This window comes from Polypterus senegalus, chromosome 3 (assembly GCF_016835505.1).
Source record: "Polypterus senegalus isolate Bchr_013 chromosome 3, ASM1683550v1, whole genome shotgun sequence".
In the NCBI taxonomy this organism is placed as follows: domain Eukaryota; kingdom Metazoa; phylum Chordata; class Cladistia; order Polypteriformes; family Polypteridae; genus Polypterus; species Polypterus senegalus.
In genome coordinates this window covers 36,967,412-36,981,588 of record NC_053156.1, presented here as the reverse complement: position 1 = coordinate 36,981,588, position 14,177 = coordinate 36,967,412, and the positions used below count along the sequence as shown (strand labels likewise).

Here is a 14,177-nt window from a genome sequence, read left to right as displayed (position 1 = left end):
TTTTGAAATTCTTAATAGGGGGGAAAAATGTTTTGAACATCCCTTGTATTATTATACATAATGCTCCCACTTCCATGGGGAAACCTCTCACCCCATCAAGTAACAGTAGTGACAGATTTGGAGTAGGAACAAGGCACTGACTAAATGACAGAGTACCGATTTTAATTTGTTTCCACTTCAGGCACTGCTTGTAGGCAAATATGAATGTAATTGTACTGTGTACGTGAGGTAATAAGTCTAAAATAAGCTGATTACACCATGTATCACAGCAGTGCCTTTACAGTTATTTCTAATCCACAAGTATCTGTCCAGCCAAGAGGCAGTGATATTATACATTGTCGATGTTTTTAAGAACTCGAAAGTTAACCAGACCCCCTTGCCCCAGCATCCTATGGTTTGAGTTCATATATTTACTGTAGATTCCTGTTTTGCTTGGGCTCCATAACTGTTTCTGGCACCCTGGTGCTTAGTACTTTATTTTTATTTGTTTATATTGTTACCTCTTATGCGGTTGTAATAAATTCTTCCTTCCATCACATTATCCTTGTACTAGCCTGATCCATTTCTGGCTGTTGAAGCTGTTCTGAAAGGTGCTATAGTTATATAACATTCTCAAACCCACTTACCCTAATTCATGGTCATAGGAGGCCAGAGCCTATCCTAGCAACCTTGTGTGCAATTCAGGCCCTAGAGAAGGCACCAGGTTATCACAGGTCTAGTTGAGTCCACCCCACAATTGTGCTGACACAGGGCCATTTTGGAAATGCCAAATAAACTACCAATCACATTTTTGGGGGATGTGGGAAGAGATTCGTAGTACCTAGGGAAGAATATGCCAATTCTGTGTAAACAATAACTGGGTGCTGGATTCAAACCCAGGATGCAGAATTCATGAGGCAGCAGTACTGACCATTGCACGATTATAAAACCCATCATATATGTACATAATAAAACACTAATGCCTCCCCTCCGAGCAGTCTGATTGGTCAGTTTGGTTTTACCTGTTCACAAGAATATGAATGATGTTTTCACAGTGGGAATAGTCAAAAGCAAACATGAAGCAAGAACACACCTCAAAATGGCAAAGTCTGAGAAGCAGGCTTTACGGAACATAATCGACAGAAGAAGCACTGGATACGAAAAATTGACATACGCAGTGATACTCAGGAAAGATGTAGGACAAATTCTGAACAGTACATGTAAGGCAAAAGATTTCAGATATTTTTAAATGTGTTCTATTATCTGTCTTTGACAGGTAACATAACCTATAATATTGTACTGACCCCTATAAAAAAATATAGGAAAGGACTAACACTGCGACAATGTTGGTAGTATACAATCCATTAAAGGACCTGTTGGTTGTACAGCAGCCGAACCAGAGTCTCTGTCATGAGTTGTACTTTCATGTCACCACTGTGCCTCGCGTTGCTCCTCCTATTAGACTCTACCTCCTGTCTGCAACCCAGCTTTCAGTCTTCTGCAATGTCTACTGCTTATATGGGTTCCTAAGCATCATCCCTCACACACCGCAAATTCACAAGGCATAGCCAAGGTCTTTCTTGAGTCTACTCAATAACCTTGCACTAAGTCCAGTGGGTTTTAGCAGCAGAGAAGTGCTATATAATTGCTTCCGAACAGGTAAATGCTTTCCTTCTTTCAATTCCATGTGTTTTTGCACAGGCTCCTTTCATGGGCGGCTTCTCAGGATGTCTTTGCCCCGTTTTACAGCTTACTGGCACCCTTGCTGTGTCTTTCTAAAGTTATTCTGCATATGTTTTATAAATGAGCATTGGCATTTAACATTTATAATAACCTTTTTCTGCACCATCTGTAACATATTAAGAGTAGTTGATGGGCGAGATTATAAAGAAGGAGGAGAAATGCAGGCATGGCTAATGGGGGCAGGGTAGAGTGAGAGAGAAATGCAGGCAGGTTCCTCCAAGGACTCTAAAGCTTGTTGATTATTAAAGTCACCCACACCATGCTGCACTCTTTGTTTTATCCTCGTTATTGGGCCGCTCCTTAACTTCTTGTGTATTCCTGACTTTTCACCCCAAACTAGCAGCTCCAGTCAGGTCAGTGAGTCAGAGGCTGGGTGTGGCTGGTTCTTTTTTACTTTTGTGCGAGACAAATGCAAATTACACATTCTGAATGTGCCTTACTAAGATATGAGGTGCATTCTGCTGGAAGAAAAGAGGCCTTGTGAAAGGCAGTGTTGGGAGATGATCCAATTGCATTGCACAGAATTACATGGTAACTTCCCCCATTTTCCTGAATACTGATGTCTCAAACATTATTTAATTAAATTATTTAATTGTAGAAGTTTCAAATCAGATCAGAGTGTTTTAAATTCATCAAAAATGATTCATATCCCCAAAAATTAGCCTCTTTAGGAACAGATGATATTGAAGAAAGGGGCACGCTTGAGTTGTTCCCTCCCTCACATTTTTTCATGTGGGCCTCCTTGGTATCATTGTAGTTATACAAAATTAAGTACAATGGAGGGTTACATAATGGAAAGGGGCCTGCTTTCCCTGGCAATTCTCCTAGCTACAGTTCTGCTCATAAGTTTACATAACCCTGGCAGAATTTGTAAAATGATAGCAATTTTTGGAAAATATAAGTGATCATACAAAACTATTTTTTAAATTTAGATGTAGTAGTGAGGTGAAGCATTTTTCATCACAGAATTGTATGTGTCATTTAGTAATCATAATAACTAAAATCACAGATAGTACTGATCATGAGTATTTAAACTCTTGAATGTTTTTCCTGATAATACAATATATACTCAAGTTGACACACACAGGTAGAGATGATGATGGGTATGAACGATAAGTATGCACATCTGTGGCTTGTTTTATTGTAATTAGTGTCTGTATGTAAACAGTCAGTGGGTTTCTTAGCTCTTGAGAAATCTTTCATCCAGAGTTGGACTGATTTTGCTGGCTGCTGAAGCATGGGAAAATCAAAAGCACTGTAAAAAGATCTGCAAGCAGTAGTAGTTCAACTTTGTAAATCAGGAAATGTATATCCAGAGATCTGAAAATGACAGTATTATTCATGCTCTTGTCAAGAAGTGGAAAATTAAGGGTTAATATCAAGCCACAGTCTGGGAGACCAATCAACATTTCAGGTACTGGCAGAGATGTTTTTTTTTTTGGAGAAGCCTGTTTTTCATTTGAAGTTTCATTTAGGGTTTTTCTTTGCATTAAAAAGGGGTGGGGCTGTTTCAGCATGTACAGCAAGGAGATACAGAAATTGGCTGCATGGCAGACTTGACAAAAATACCATTACTGTACCAACACCCACTTAAAATACACCAGACAGCACCTAAAGAAGCCTCAAACCTCTGTAACAAAATCATTTGGAGTGTTGAGCTCAGAATTTAACTTTATGGCCATACTGTCATATGAAAAAGTTTGGGAACCCCTCTCAGCCTGCATAACAATTTACTGTACCTTCAACAAAAAAGATAACAGTGGTATGTCTTTCATTTCCTAGGAAAATCTGAGTACTGGGGTGTTTTCCGAACAAAGATTGTTAGTGAAGCAGTATTTAGGTGTATGATATTAAATCAAATATGAAAAACTGGCTGTGCAAAAATGTGGGTCCCCTTGTAATTTTGCTGATTTGAATGCATGTAAGTGATCAATACTGATTATCTGCAACACCAAATTGGTTGGATTAGCTCACTAAGCCTTGAACTTCATAGACAGGTGTGTCCAATCATGAAAAGTTATTTAAGGCGGTCAATTTCAAGTTGTGCTTTCCTTTGACTCTCCTCTGAAGAGTGACAGCATGGGATCCTCAAAGCAACTTTCAAAATGTTCAGTCTCATGGCTTAGGGGAAGACTACAAAAAGCTATCTCAGAGATTTAAACTGTCAGTTTCAACTGTAAGGAATGGAATCAGGAAATGGAAGGCCACAGGCACATTTGCTGTTAAACCCAGGTCTGGCAGGCCAAGAAAAATACAGGAGCGGCATATGTGCAGGATTGTGAGAATGGTTACAGACAACCCAAAGACCTGAAAGAAGATCTTGCTGCAGATGGTGTATCTGTACATCGTTCTGCAATTCGGTGCAATTTGCACAAAGAACATCTGTATGGCAGGATGATGAGAAAGAAGCCCTTTCTGCATTCACGCCACAAACAGAGTCGCTTGTTGTATGCAAATGCTCATTTAGACAAGCCAAATTAATTTTGGAACAAAGTGCTTTGGACTGATGAGCCAAAAATTGAGTTATTTAGTCATAACAAAAAGCACTTTGCATGGCAGAAGAAGAACACCGCATTCCAAGAAAAACACCTGCTACATACTGTAAAATTTGGTGGAGGTTCCATCAAGCTGTGGGGCTGTGTGGCTAGTTAAGGGACTGGGGCCCTTGTTATCGCCGAGGGTCAGATGAATTCAACTCTATCAACCAGTTAATCAGGATAATGTTCAAGCATCAGTCACAAAGTTGAAGTTACGCAGGGGTTGGATATTCAAACAAGACAATGACCCAAAACAGTTTGAAATCTATAAAGGCATTCATGCAGAGGGAGAAGTACAATGTTCTGGAATGGCCGTCACATCCCCTGACTTGAATATCATCAAAAATCTATGGGATGATTTGAAGCAGGCTGTCCATTCTTGGCAGCCATCAAATTAAACTGAACTGGAGAGATTTTGTATGGAAGAATGGTCAAAAATACCTCCATCCAGAATCCAGACACCCATCAAAGGCTATAGGAGGTGTCTAGAGGCTGTTATATTTACAATAGGAGGCTCAACTAAGTATTGATATCATATCTCTGTCGGGGTGCCCAAATTTATGCACCTGTCTAATTTTGTTATGATGTACATTGCATATTTTCTGTTAATCCAATAAACTTAATGCAACTGCTGAAATACTACTGTTTCCGTAATGCATGTCATGTATTAAAAGGAAGTTTCTACTTTGAAAGCTCAGCTAATGATAAACAAAAATCCAAAGAATTAAGAGGGGTTTCCAAGCTTTTTCATATGACTAACTTTAAACACTGTGTTTGAAGCGGAGATAGTAAAGCCTATGAACATCAGCACACCATTTCTACCATGAGGCATGAAGGTGGATCTCTGCTGTTTTAGAGGTGTGTGAGTTGCATAAGCACAGGGAATTTAGTCAAAATCGATGGCAAATGAATGTAGCATGTTGGAAATATTAGTGGAAAATTTGTATTTAACCATTTGGAAGCTGAGCATGGGGGGTACACTTTTCAGCCTGGCAGTGATCGGAAACATAAGGCCAAGTCAACCTTTCATTGACAACAGAAAAAGTGAAGGTTTTGGAGTGGCAATCAGTCTCCTGACCTTAACATCAGTGAACCACTTTGGGGGATCTCAAGCATGTCGTTCATGCAAGACAACCATAGAATTTACAAGACTTGTAGATTTTTTTTTTCGAAGAAGAACAGGCAGCTTTACTACCTGAGAAAATAAAGAAAGTCCTAAAAGACTGCAAGGTGTTTCTGATGCCATAGGGGGAAAATACCTGATAATAAGAACTAAAGATATACATTTTTTTAAGCAGGAATTATTTGGAGTTGACCATTAGGAAATTGAAGGAATTGCTGCTGAAAATGGGGCTTTGTAGCCATATTTATTTCAATTGCATACAGATAAAAAAATATAAATTTCTATCAAAAACATGAAAGTTTCCAAGTGATCCCAACTCAAAGTAGTGTATTTATTATGTTGACTCAAAGCACACAACATACAAGATACAAAGCATTTTATCACTGACATTATGAATTATCAGGCTACTTTTTAGCACCCTAACATGTTAAAGTTTGGGGTTAAAGGCTATAGTGATGCCATTGCGGTTTTGGTTATTCATTAAAGAAGTTACAAATATTGAGTAACATTAAACAAGAGACAGGACTTACAAAATTCAAAAAAAGTGTTTAAGACTAAAAGTTTTTTTTTTAATTAGTATATGTGAAATTGGAAATTGTAACACAATATATTACAATTTACATTTAGTTGAATTCAGTACATTTTTGCTGACTCAGACTCCAGTATCCCAATAATTACTTCTGACTCCACAACTGTGCTTATGACCTTGTAGCTTGTCCAGAAACCTTTGCAAAACAAAAAAAATAAAAACAATCCATGTTGGATTAAATACACACATTCCACAGCGTGTAACAACCCCATGATTAAAGCCATTAAAAGAGAGCACAGCTTCACTGTTATCGGTCCATTCCCCAGTTGGCTCTTCTGACAACTGTCTGAGAGCATGCACTTGCTGTTCTACTGAGCTGCCGCTGAATGAACTGTGTCAGTGAAAAGTAAAAAGAAATAATTACTCTGTCTTTTCAAATCCCTGTGTCGAGTTTAAAGTGTCTAATGAAAAGACAAAGAGACATGGTCTGAAATCTTTGTAGCACAATGAACCCATTTCTATGGCAATGTGTCTGATAGGTTAATAAACATTGTAAACATTAATTTAGACACTTCTGTGAACCTGACCTTGGTTCTGTACCATGTTTTGGCCATACACTTCAAGTTGTAGTCAGTCACACATCTCACATGTGTCTTCACTGTGTTGTAAGGCTACTAGACTACGCCTGAAATACCATTGCTATCAGGGCAGCAGCTCTCGCATTCTGGCTTGACCATTCACAGGCTTCACACGTGACTAACTCCGAAGCATGTTGATATTCCCATTTTCCCAATCAAACATCTGTAAGTGATGATTGTTGTTATATCAAGAGAAGTTTCCATGTTTAGATTGCCAAGAACAAAATCAGTGATTGGCTTAAATGGCACAATAATGCAATTTCGAATTACTGATGGAGTAAAATCCATGGGCAGCTTGAACAACAGGATTCTGAAAATTTTAATTACTTAAGGGTGCGATCCATGGTAGAACAGGAATTGATCAACATGATGCAGTTTTAAATTGGAGATTTGGAAGTTATCCATAAACAGCCTCAATAGTACAATGTTATAATCACTTATGAGTGATCCTTATAAAATGGCAATGCCATCTCAAACTGAACCATTACATCTTGGTAGCCTATGAAATCTTACGACACTCTACTGACTGTTGTGTCTTGATGAAATATTTTCTGCATGTGTTCCCCTCAGCTCATGTGAAAAGTTACTGTTATGTGTGTTGTCAGTCAGTTTGATCTGTTTTTGTTTTTTTTTTTTTTCTTTCTTTATTGCAGGATATCCTTCTCCTCAACAGCCCCCATACCCCATGCCTCAGCCGGGTGGGTACTCTCTGCCCCCTTATCCTGTTCCACCTTCCAATAATCCAGCTGCTCCTGCCCCAGGATTCAGTGTGTATCCATCATCTCCAATGCAGCCAGGAGGATATCAGCCGGGCCCGAATGCGCCGCCTCAGGGGTATCAGCCGGGCCCGAATGCGCCGCCTCAGGGGTATCAGCCGGGCCCGAATGCGCCGCCTCAGGGGTATCAGCCGGGCCCGAATGCGCCGCCTCAGGGGTATCAGCCAGATCCAACTGCACCACCTCAGGGGTATCAACCCTCACCTGGTCATCCAATGCATCCTGGCTACCACCATGTACCAGGAGGTTTCCAGCCAGGCCCTGCAGCCACTCCCAAAGATCCAAATGCTGTGGTCACCTCTTTTGCTGCAGTGCCTGCTGGGGTTCCACCAGGACTGGAGTATCTTACACAGGTAGTCAATTGCTGTGTGTAAAAAGCTCAATAAATGGGGTAAAACTGTCATTATCATGGGGTTGCAGCTGGGATTTAATCTCTGCATGGCTGTTGCATGATGCAGTCATGCTTATACAAAAAATAACTTAGAGAATTGTCTGTGTTGTTTATTAAGCGAGACTTTTAAACAAGAAAACAAAAATGGTGGTGGTTGTTAAACACTTTAATCTTTTTTTTTTTTAAATTATAAAGCCTTTGGTTGATGAGAGGTAGGACAATTTGAAGTCTTTGTAGAGTCATGAACTTTTCTTTTCACTTTCATAGTTCCTATTGGGTTTGAGTAGCCAGAGTAGTGTTTAAAAATCCAGTTAATGGTACACCTGTACATCCAAAAGCAGAGTAGTGGGGAAGAAAAATCTGTTTCAAATGCTCTTTGAATGGGGCGTGTTTAAGAAGCAGAAGGGTGTCCATTTTACTAAAGATGATGCACACTAGCTATCCATCCATCCTTTTTCCAACTCATGGGGGTCTGCTGGAGCCATTCCAGCCAATACAGGGCGCAAGGCAGGAACCAGTCCCAACCCACCGCAGAGCACACACACACACCAAGCACACACTAGGGACAATTTAGAATCGCCAGTCCACTTAACCTGCATGTCTTTGGACTGTGGGAGGAAACCGACGCAGACACGGGGAGAAGATGCAAACTCCACGCGGGGAGGACCCGAGAAGCGAACCCGGGTCTCTTTACTGCAAGGCAGCAGCGCTACCACTGCGCCACTGTGCCGCCCCACACACTAGCTATTTAGCATAAATGTTTCTCTGTGAACCTTAAGATTATTTTGTAAATACATACAGGTGCTGGTCATAAAATTAGAATATCATGACAAAGTTGATTTATTTCGGTAATTCCATTCAAAAAGTAAAACTTGTAAATTAGATTCATTCATTACACACAGACTGTATTTCAAATGTTTGTTTATTTTAATTTTGATGATTATAACTGACAACTAATGAAAGTCCCAAATTCAGTATCTCGGAAAATTAGAATATTGTGAAAAGGTTCAATATTGAAGACACCTGGTGCCACACTCTAATCAGCTAATTAACTCAAAACACCTGCAAAAGCCTTTAAATGGTCTCTCAGTCTAGTTCTGTAGGCTACACAATCATGGGGAAGACTGCTGACTTGACAGTTGTCCAAAAGACGACCATTGACACCTTGCACAAGGAGAGCAAGACACAAAAGGTCATTGCTAAAGAGGCTGGCTGTTCACAGAGCTGTGTGTCCAAGCACATTAATAGAGAGACGAAGGGAAGGACAAGATGTGGTAGATAAAAGTGTACAAGCAATAGGGATAACCGCACCCTGGAGAGGATTGTGAAACAAAACCCATTCAAAACTGTGGGGGAGATTCACAAAGAGTGGACTGCAGCTGGAGTCAGTGCTTCAAGAACCACCACGCACAGACGTATGCAAGACATGGGTTTCAGCTGTTGCATTCCTTGTGTCAAGCCACTCTTGAACAAGAGACAGCGTCAGAAGCGCCTCGCCTGGGCTAAAGACAAAACTGCTGCTGAGTGGTCCAAAGTTATGTTCTCTGATGAAAGTAAATTTTGCATTTCCTTTGGAAATCAAGGTCCCAGAGTCTGGAGGAAGAGAGGAGAGGCACAGAATCCACGTTGCTTGAGGTCCAGTGTAAAGTTTCCACAGTCAGTGATGGTTTGGGGTGCCATGTCATCTGCTGGTGTTGGTCCATTGTGTTTTCTGAGGTCCAAGGTCAACACAGCCGTCTACCAGGAAGTTTTAGAGCACTTCATGCTTCCTGCTGCTGACGAACTTTATGGAGATGCAGATTTCATTTTCCAACAGGACCTGGCACCTGCACAAAGTGCCAAAACTACCAGTACCTGGTTTAAGGACCATGGTATCCCTGTTCTTGATTGGCCAGCAAACTCGCCTGACCTTAACCCCATAGAAAATCTATGGGGTATTGTGAAGAGGAAGATGCAATACACCAGACCCAACAATTCAGAAGAGCTGAAGGCCACTATCAGAGCAACATGGGCTCTTATAACACCTGAGCAGTGCCACAGACTGATTGACTCCATGCCACGCCACATTGCTGCAGTAATCCAGGCCAAAGAAGCCCCAACTAAATATTGAGTGCTGTACATGCTCAAACTTTTCATGTTCATACCTTTCAGTTGGTCAACATTTCTAAAAATCCTTTTTTTGCCTTGGTCTTAATTGATATTCTAATTTTCTGAGATACTGAATTTGGGACTTTTATTAGTTGTCAGTTATAATCATCAAAATTAAAAGAAATAAACATTTGAAATACATCAGTCTGTGTGTAATGAATGAATCTAATATATAAGTTTCACTTTTTGAATGGAATTACTGAAATAAATCAACTTTGTCATGATATTCTAATTTTATGAGCAGCACCTGTATTTGTTATGTTGCAGATTCAAGTCTTGAGTGTTATGTTTGGAGCAGTTGTCTGTCGCTCTATCTCATCTCAGTCTATTTATATTTTTGTCTCACTTCCTGTTGTTTTCTTATATAGTGTCTTATGTTCACCTCTCTAAGCTATATAGTGCCTTTCACATCTGCCTGTGTCTCACCTTTCATATTTATTTATCTAAGCAATGATTCCCAAACACAGTCCTGTGGACCCACTTTAGCTGAAGGATTATTTATAACCAGATTCACAGCCAGTGATGATAACTGATTTCATTTAGTTAGCTGCTGTTTTACATTTATAAGACATTTAGAAATATTTCTATTTTTGCTATGGCTTTAAATGTTTAACTGTCTTGTGGTGTTTTTATTTTGCCCTTTTTCTGTGTAGTTTGCTCCCTTCATTGTCTCCTAATAATGACAATTAAAAACAAGCAGAGCAGGAACTGAATGATGAACTGATGCAACCTGTTCAATTTCAGACCTAAAAATTAATAAATAATGGATTAAATAAGCAGAACACCAGGATGAAAATATAAGTGTTAAAAAAATCCCCATATAACTGTTTAGTTCATTTTTAATAAAAATGGGACAGATTTAGGTACAATTCCGCAGCAAAATACATTGTATCTATCTACAGTTTGTAATAGTACCTTTGATATCCATCATAATTAGCACATCTGTCTATCACTATTACTAGGTTATCTTTGTCTGATGGAAGTGAAATGTATTGCATTTTTTGTTTTTAAATTCCCTTGTAGTTGTGACCACATTTCATGTGACAGATCATTTAGACTAAGACCAACATTTCATTCTGTTTTGAATATCTTGCCTTGCTTTCTCTCTTTAGATCGACCAAGTCCTCGTACATCAGAAGATTGAACTTTTAGAAGGTGAGAGATTTTTTTCTATTTTTCCTTGTTCCTTTGTCACTGACATTTGGTTTGTCCTTAATTCTCGCCTCAAATATTCATAACCCCAGACATGTCCACTGTCCAGTTTTTGTCTCCCAATGTTTTGACATTAAAATGCATTAAGTGCACCCCGCTTGCTTACCACAATATTGACTATAAACGAAATTGCTGATCACGCTTTAAGAATAAAAATGGATTCCTTTCAGAATGACTCTGTTGCTCATCTTTTTTGGTATTCTTAGAAGGCTGTATTACTTATTAAACAGGTTAAATAAATTTCAGTCTGTCTTGGGTTGGCTAAGGTGCTATTATTGTCACTTGCAAACCATGCATTAGTGACTTCAGCAGGTGGCAAGTTACCCCCACTGTGGATGAGGTGAAAATGGACAAACACAGCCCTGTACATCTTAATGTAACTGGCAAGTTTGTAGAGTCTGAATTTAAGTCCTCTTTCCTAGCTCTCATTGGATTTGAGACCAACAATCAGTATGAGATTAAGAACAGCATGGGCCAGATTATCTTTCATGCCAAAGAGAAGAATGACTGCTGCACACGTAATTGCTGTGGCTCCTTGCGCCATTTCAACATCAAGATCACTGACAACTTTGGCCATGAGGTCATTCATCTGATTAGACCCTTCAAGTGTGCCAGCTGCTGGTGCCCCTGCTGTCTGCAAGAGGTACGACAGATTGTGCGTTGAATGTTGGAAGTGCAGAGATCCATGGGGTGGGGAGGGTGGAGTTCTTGGCATGCAGAGCGAAGGTGAAGGTTTTTTTTCTAGAGTGTGAGACAACACATCAGGAGTGAGTCCCCTTGTAACTCTTGCTATTCCTTGGGCAGCTGGAAGTCCAATCACCACCTGGAACTACAATCGGGTTTGTGATCCAGAACTGGCATCCCTTCCTCCCAAAGTTCTCCATCCAGAATGCTTCTAAGGAGACTGTGATGAAAGTCGTTGGACCATGCATGGCCTGCAACTGCTGTGGGGATGTTAATTTCGAGGTAAGGGAAGGATGTTCCCAGCATAAAGAGTGAGAAAAGGGCATTATGCAGATGAGTGGGATTTAGAAAGTCCTTGTATATATGAAATGAGTATCTAGAGAGTAATGTGGGGTGGCGATTAAGGACTATTTATACTTGAATTAAAAAATGATTTTCAAGTGCTGACAACATGTAAATTTGAACTTAAGTTGTTTTTAGATCATGTTATGAAGGAACATCAGTTACTACAATGATCACTGCATATAAAAAGTATTCACTGTGTTGGAAGTTTTCACGTTACTGTTATACAACATTAGATTTAGTTTGTTTTTTATGACAATGATCAACTGAAAGACTCTTTGACATCAAAGTGAAAGAGATATATGCAAAGTGGCCTAAGCAATTACAAATGTAAAACACAGAATAAGTAATTACAGTATTCACCCCCTTAAAATCATGATTTAGTAGATGCCCCTTTGTCAACCATGACAGCTTTGAGTCATTGTGCATGTCTCTCTCTGTCTCTCTGTCTCTCTCTCTCTCTCTCTCTCTCTCTCTCCTTGGCACATCTGGAGTCTGCCATTTTCTTTTATTCTTCATTACAAAATTGCTCAAGCTCTGTCAGGCTGCATGGGGATGTTGAGTCAACAGCCTTTTTCAAGCCCAGCCACAAATTATCATTTACACTGAGATCTGTGCCCGTGTTTATCAAGTGTGTCTCAATTTGTCCCAGAAATTGCACTAAAATAAGTCTGACTAGGATAAGAATGTGCAAATACTTCTCAAAGTGTCCTACTATCACTCTTAGTGAGGAGTACAAGGCCTCATTTGGGAATCGATGATATCACAATATAACAGCACCCCAGCTGCAAATTGGCACTGATGGTGACATTTTGTAGTTTTCTGATACTAACACCAAGGCTTCACCAGAAAGATAATAATAATAATAGTAGTAATATTAAAAGTAGTAGGAGAAGAAGAAGAAACAACAATATGGTAGGATAGGCTATACATAATTATTACTATTTCGCAACAATATCAAGAATAATATTGTAATGAGCACCAAGATGGAAAGACTGAGGCGCACACAACAAATGAGAGTAAAGCCTGATAATGGGCATGTTTATTTAACAATAAATGATCCACAACCATACTTTGAGAAGAATTGCCTTCCCACTGTGGAGGCCACGGGAAATGCCTTGTAAAGTAACAGTTATTGAAACTAGCCACAGCTATTCTTATGCTGTTTATGAAGTTGTGGTCACGTTTGCTATGTTCCCAATTCTTTTTTGAGAGTTCCAAGTTATATGTCTGTCTAGTCCCCCCTTTTGTCTTCTGTGAAGCTCTGTGCCCCAAGATTATCTGCCTGTATTCTTGGAATATCCCAATTTGTAAAATGTGATACGAATGTTTCTGGGTTCATGGAATGCAAAGCTATGCATACCTTTGTGACATTTCACTGTCAATCACCTTTCCAGCCCTGCTAATCTTTAGGGTAATATGCTGGCTACTACAGTACAGTTCCTGTCTGTGACCATCTGTATATTAATATTGTCATATCACTTGGGATTCTTATATGCGTGCCGAGTCCACACTTGGGGCAGTGATTTTTATGTATATGCCAATTTGCATAAATGCAACTTGCTTTAAATTTACCTCACGCATTGTAAGGGTGTTCAAAGTTTGGTGCAAAATTTGAGAAATGCTTAGTTGTGACATACCCAAATCATCTCTATTGCAAAGCTGCATATTTACACACAAAGTTATCAACACTTTTATTTTGACTGACAGCACATGATATGTCCATGTAAATGAAGTGATCACATAATTTGAATTATTATTTCATCTCTGTCAAATTGATCTCTTTTTGAAGTGTTCATTGTTGTCCAGTATTTCCAAAACATTACACTTTTCCCACAATGTACATATCAATCTCATGCTAGCTTTTGGCAACATTTAACAAGTTAGAACAGCTCACAAACTTTCTTAATTCCCAGTGAAGTTAGGAGTAATTTCTTAAATTTCTAAAACTGATAAAATCCTTTTCTTTCTACTCCTAAAAATAGTAGGACCAAATTTGTTGTCAGTTGAGCCATTTAGGACTGTTTTTTCTACTGAGATGCTTGATAAATTGGGGCACTGGACTCGGCCACTCT

At 39.4% G+C, this 14,177-nt stretch overlaps 1 protein-coding gene across 3 annotated transcripts in view; it reads left to right on the top strand.

Annotated features, from left to right (window-relative positions):
• Positions 1-14,177, top strand: part of LOC120525023 (phospholipid scramblase 2-like) — a 114,794-nt gene that overhangs the window by 81,656 nt on the left and 18,961 nt on the right. For 2 of the 3 annotated variants that reach the window (XM_039746954.1, XM_039746953.1), the window contains 4 exons: positions 7,203-7,678; positions 10,977-11,019; positions 11,499-11,719; positions 11,881-12,042. In XM_039746954.1, the coding sequence (XP_039602888.1) occupies positions 7,203-7,678; positions 10,977-11,019; positions 11,499-11,719; positions 11,881-12,042 (902 nt within the window). The remainder of the gene's footprint in view (positions 1-7,202; positions 7,679-10,976; positions 11,020-11,498; positions 11,720-11,880; positions 12,043-14,177) is intronic. The other variant, XM_039746955.1, reaches the window with a different exon arrangement.